Here is a 5542-nt window from a genome sequence, read left to right on the forward strand (position 1 = left end):
CTAAAAGGATATGCATATTATAGGAACATAAAAGTCTTAAGAGAAGGACAACTAGTAATTAACCTTAAACTAATGCACAGACAATTAGAAGAGCTTTTTTAGATTATCAAAAGAAAGAAAAGAAGTCTAATTGAATAATTTGGTATAATGATATATGCTAGCTACATTATAATAAAGAGACAAATTTTAAAAATACTTTGTATATTTTAATTTGGCATTTCTCTTTCATTTTTTTTTTGGTGTGTGTGTTTTACTTCTATTTATGATTATTATGATTGTTGAATTTGAGTAGATTAAACTTAGGATTTATGTAATATTTACGATAATGTAAAAAACAATAATGGTATAAATAAAATTAATATATAGTAATTATAAGTTACTCCATTTATTAGAGTATATTATTTCATATTACCAATTATTTTTAGATGAATCGATTGTGCGCGTGTTATATATATATATATATATATATATATATATATATATATATATATATATATGATATTTGAGATTAAGTTTAAGATTAAATTTATATTATATATAATTAATAATATAAATTTAATCTAAATTTATTTTACCATAAAAAAATATAATATAAATTTAATTCTAAATTTAAGCTTGTCATATTTCATCTCATATTACATACCAAACGATGCCTAAGTCTTTAAGTTTATGGCTGTGAAAGTTGTGGCGGTGGATTACAATTTGTTTTAGTCACGCCTTACATGTTTGGACTAGAAAACTCCTAATCTGACATGACTTGCCATTCAATTTGGTTCACTAATCCTCTCTTGTCATATATTTGTCTTTAATTAAGTCACAATTAGGGGTGTACATGGATCGGATTAGTTCGGATTTTTTACAAATTAAATCAAATTATTTGTGTCGGGTTATTAAATCTATAAACCAAACCAAATCAATAAAAGTCGGGTTTTTCGATATTAATTTTTCTCGGATTTTTTGGATTTTTTTGGGGTTTTTGGATTTTTTCGGATTTCTCGGGTTTTTCATAGTATCTAATAAAAAGCACAAAGCGGTGCTTCTTAAAAAGAGTTCTAGTACAAAATATCAACATACAAGATGGAGGCAGAACACTGTTTGAAGTTTTAACTTTATAATATAACTTTATAAGATGAGTTTTTTTATATATTATTTAGATGGGTTTCTCAAGTCCAAATCTAAATGTAAGAAAGAAAACAAAAATTATGAAAAATTTTAAAAAATATTTATAAATTACATTTTAATAAATATTTTTATGTATAACATAATTTAAAAATAATATATCTATAATCGGGTCGGTTTGGGTTCGGTTTGACTTTTTTTAGTTGAAACCAAACCAACTCTATAATGGTCGGATTTTTTTTCAAACAACAAATCAAGTCAAACCAAATCACTAGTCGGGTTTTTTCCCAATTTGGTTCGATTTATCAGTTTGATGCGGTTTATCGGTTTACCTTGTACAGCCCTAATCACAATGTTGAGTTTTGGACGATAATAATTTATCTAGATTTTACAATTATTATATTGAACTATATAACCATTGACTGCTTTAATATCATATTAGAAAAATATTTTCAAAAGATATACTTTAATATCCTTTTCATTTGTTAATGTATGAAACAATAATGTTACCATCAGTCTAGCTAGTTTTGTGGTACGAGTGATATTTAAACCTAATTACAATTCGATTTTGATTATTCAATATCAGTCGTCAATCAATACAACATATTTGTCAATATATTACCTATCTTTGCTCAATTTTAATGCCAATAAATAATATAATTTGATAATATCTATATTGTTTTCCGAAAATATACTCTAACCCTAGGTTGGAGTTTTGTAAAAAAGTTTATGCTACAAAAGCAAAAACTTAAATAAATAGAATTATTGGTATTTTGACACGAGAAATTGTAATTAATTAGTATGATGTTCTTCGAGTTTGTTAATTTTTCTTTTCTTCCACCCTTTTTGGTGCCAAATTATAAATTTTTCTGTTAAACACATAAAAATAACACAAAATAAAAGATTATCATTTAATTTACTGAGTTTTATGTTGGTTTAGTTTTCTGGTTTTGTTTTGCAATTCAGCTAGCACCATACCGTTGCATGACATGCTCACCCCCTAATCTCCTTTTGCATCTTTTTAAATTCAAATCTACATTTCTAATTAGATAAATCTTTCTAAAAATACTCAAGATCAAGGAAAGTCCAATACATTAAGTATTTCGCCATCTTGAAGGTGGAAAGATTGGTATTTAATGTTATTAAATACGAATCACAATTTAAAATTTATGAATTTTTATTTTGCCACAATATTATAATTCATTATAACATAAAATACAATATATAAGTAAAAGCTATCGAAACTTGTATATTTAAACTGACACAAACATCAAGGGCTAATTTTAAGCTTCAAATCCCGTGACGTATAAATACACAATTTTTCTACCATTATCTCAAAATTCTTCATTTTTTTTCTTAAAAAAATGCACAAGATTAATTAATTAAAATCTATATCCTACCCATCAAATAAAACAAAAAACAACCCAAAGATAACGTACTAAAAACACATAAACTTTATTATTTATAAGTAGAATTGACTAAAAGATAGCCGTTGCGTTGCAATGGGTGGCTCGTGGGACCAATTGCAAGCTCACAAATTCCACAATAATTAGCATTGGACGGCTAAAAAATATGGTGTTAACTTAAAATAATTAGGGGTGGTTTGATAGCCGGATAACAAGCGTAGGAGTATTAGTTTTCCTATAACTTAATAGGTAGATAAGAAATAAATTATTAATTATGTATAAAATTAATAAAATATTTGATTGACGATTTAAAAATTCGCATAATTAATAGATAGATAAATTATGAGAAAATTTATATATTATTCAAAGAATAATTAATTTTTATATAAAATAATACATAAATTCAGTTAATATTAATTTTCACTACGCTAACCGACCCTTTAAACTCTCCCTAAATTAAATCAACAAATCAATCATTAAAGTCTTCGCTTTTTCTCCCATAAATACCTATTCATTCACCACTCACTTCTCGTCAAATCCTCTTTTCTTTAGCAAAGAAAAAACGAAAAGAAAGATGACTAAAGAAGTTGAAGCAGTAACAGAAAGACCATCAGAGTTTTCTGCTAAAGACTATACTGACCCTCCACCAGCACCATTAGTAGACTTTGAAGAGTTGACACAATGGTCATTTTACAGGGCAATTATTGCTGAATTCATAGCCACTTTATTGTTCCTTTATGTTACTATTTTGACAGTAATTGGATACAAACACCAAGCTGATGTAGATGCTGGAGGTGATGTTTGTGGTGGAGTTGGTATTCTTGGTATTGCTTGGGCCTTTGGTGGCATGATTTTCATTCTTGTTTACTGCACCGCCGGTATCTCTGGTAAGTTTCTTCATACTGTCAGTGTATATTAACGTGTTATAATAGTTGACACGAATATGTTAGCTAGGAGTCAATTGTTAATTAAGTAGATATTTATTTTTTTTGATAATTTGTCACTAGTTCTAGTTCATTGTTAAATAGAATTAGTGATGGATTTTTGAATACGGACTAAATTTGTCCTTCACTATCTTTTTAGAGATCAAATGCATAGGAGTTAAAATTCATCTTTTGTGGTGTATTTGTGTACTATACTATACTATACTTTTTTTTATTTTAAGGTGATTTTAGTTCTTTTAATATAGAAAGAAAGTTGTTTGTCTCTGGTTTTGTTGAATTCTAAGGGTTGTTTGGTTGGGATAAAAATAATATTACAATTCGGAAATAACTAATATCTCAATTTTATCCCAGCTTAATATAGGATAAATTCATTTTAAAATTAATATCAGAACTACCAAACGAGCCCTAAGGATGTATTTGGTATTGGAAAATGTTTTCTGATTTATGGTGTTTAATTGGTTAAAAATTTTTTTTTTAGAGAACTAAATTCGGAGAATCACTTGGTAAATAAAAGATAAAATAAACTATTTCACAAGTGACAATATACTCGTATGTTATTTACTTAGGTGAAGAAAAAGGGACAAAAAGGAGTTACTTTCCCAAATTAAATTTGGGTGAAAAAACTTTCTTTCTTACATGCTTAATTATTAAAAAAAAAATTACAGGAGGACACATCAACCCAGCAGTGACATTTGGGCTTTTCTTGGCAAGAAAAGTATCACTAATCAGGGCAATTTTGTACATGGTGGCACAATGTTTGGGTGCTATTTGTGGTGTTGGTTTTGTCAAGGCTTTCCAATCAGCTTACTACAATAGGTATGGTGGTGGTGTTAATGTCATGGCTCCTGGTCATAACAAAGGTGTTGGGTTAGGTGCCGAAATCATTGGTACCTTTGTTTTGGTCTACACTGTCTTCTCTGCCACCGATCCTAAGAGGAATGCCAGAGACTCCCACGTACCCGTAAGTATTTAGATTTTAAATTCTATGCAAACGACATGATAATACTTTTCCTAAATTTTGTTAATGTTTGATGTTGATAGGTGTTGGCTCCACTTCCAATTGGATTTGCTGTGTTCATGGTGCATTTAGCTACCATACCAATTACTGGAACTGGCATTAATCCAGCAAGGAGTTTTGGTGCTGCTGTTATTTACAACGGCGACAAGGCATGGGATGAACACTGGATTTTCTGGGTCGGCCCATTTATTGGAGCGTTCATCGCTGCCCTCTACCACCAGTTTGTCCTCCGTGCAGGAGCAATTAAAGCTCTAGGTTCATTCAGGAGCAATGCCTAGTTCTAATTTAATTTTCCTTAATTCCAATGAATTTCGAAGAAGAAAAAATTGTAGATAATTAAGAAGAAAAAAAATATGTGTTTGTTTGTTTGTTTGTTTCTTATCCTATAAATTTCCCTTCCTCTTTTGTGTATCTATTTTGTATCTTTGAATTATTGTTCTCTTCCTCCTAAATTAAAGTTAATGTTCTGTCTTTTGTCTTCTTTTAAGTTTTCTTACTAATTATATAGGTTCATTGTTCAAATTAAATCCCATTTAATTTGATCAATATCATCGCTATAGTTTCACCTCACTGCATTCTTATGATGATAATATCCCCACTTAACTGAAAATATTCCCCTCATCTCTCTATTGACTTGTCTATATTGGTCAAAAACTCATCATAAACATGATCATTATAATGGACAACATCTTTGCTTCAAACATAAGAGTTGCTAAAAGTAATAATAAAGAAAAAGAAAGATTAAAACCTAGTGACTTTGAAACAAAGCAATAATAAGTAGTAATTAATAAAAATAAAAGTAAAGCAATCTTGCTGCATTGTTGGCATGGAGTTTTTAATAATGACTTTCTTTTTCAGAAAATCAGGTGATTTTTTATGGACTCTGATTATTTCAAGCGAAAAATTAATTTCCTGTTAGTGAAATAGTGAAGTTTGCAAATAGTACTCATGTCAAATTAATATTTGTAAATATTCAGTGCATTATTAAGTATTTCATATTCATAAGGGTCCGAGGAAGGGTCACAATCTTAAAAGGTGTATGAAAACAGTCTATT

At 28.7% G+C, this 5542-nt stretch overlaps 1 protein-coding gene across 1 annotated transcript; it reads left to right on the plus strand.

Annotated features, from left to right (window-relative positions):
• The first annotated feature begins 3032 nt into the window (after positions 1-3032).
• On the plus strand, positions 3033-4961 carry LOC129899695 (aquaporin PIP2-4-like). Its single transcript, XM_055974722.1, has 3 exons — positions 3033-3412; positions 4135-4430; positions 4511-4961. The coding sequence occupies exons 1-3, from the start codon at positions 3100-3102 to the stop codon at positions 4763-4765; spliced, it is 864 nt and encodes a 287-aa protein (XP_055830697.1). The 5' UTR covers positions 3033-3099; the 3' UTR covers positions 4766-4961.
• Positions 4962-5542: the final 581 nt, after the last annotated feature.

Source organism: Solanum dulcamara, chromosome 8 (genome assembly GCF_947179165.1).
Source record: "Solanum dulcamara chromosome 8, daSolDulc1.2, whole genome shotgun sequence".
NCBI lineage: Eukaryota > Viridiplantae > Streptophyta > Magnoliopsida > Solanales > Solanaceae > Solanum > Solanum dulcamara.

What these genes read in the sequence shown, in the direction of transcription:
- LOC129899695 (XM_055974722.1), top strand. Translation starts at nt 3,100, where the DNA reads ATGACTAAAGAAGTTGAAGCAGTAACAGAAAGACCATCAGAGTTTTCT. An exon ending in CTGCACCGCCGGTATCTCTG is followed by an intron (nt 3,413 to 4,134) that starts GTAAGTTTCTTC and finishes AAAAAATTACAG; the next exon opens with GAGGACACATCAACCCAGCA. An exon ending in CCAGAGACTCCCACGTACCC is followed by an intron (nt 4,431 to 4,510) that starts GTAAGTATTTAG and finishes TGATGTTGATAG; the next exon opens with GTGTTGGCTCCACTTCCAAT.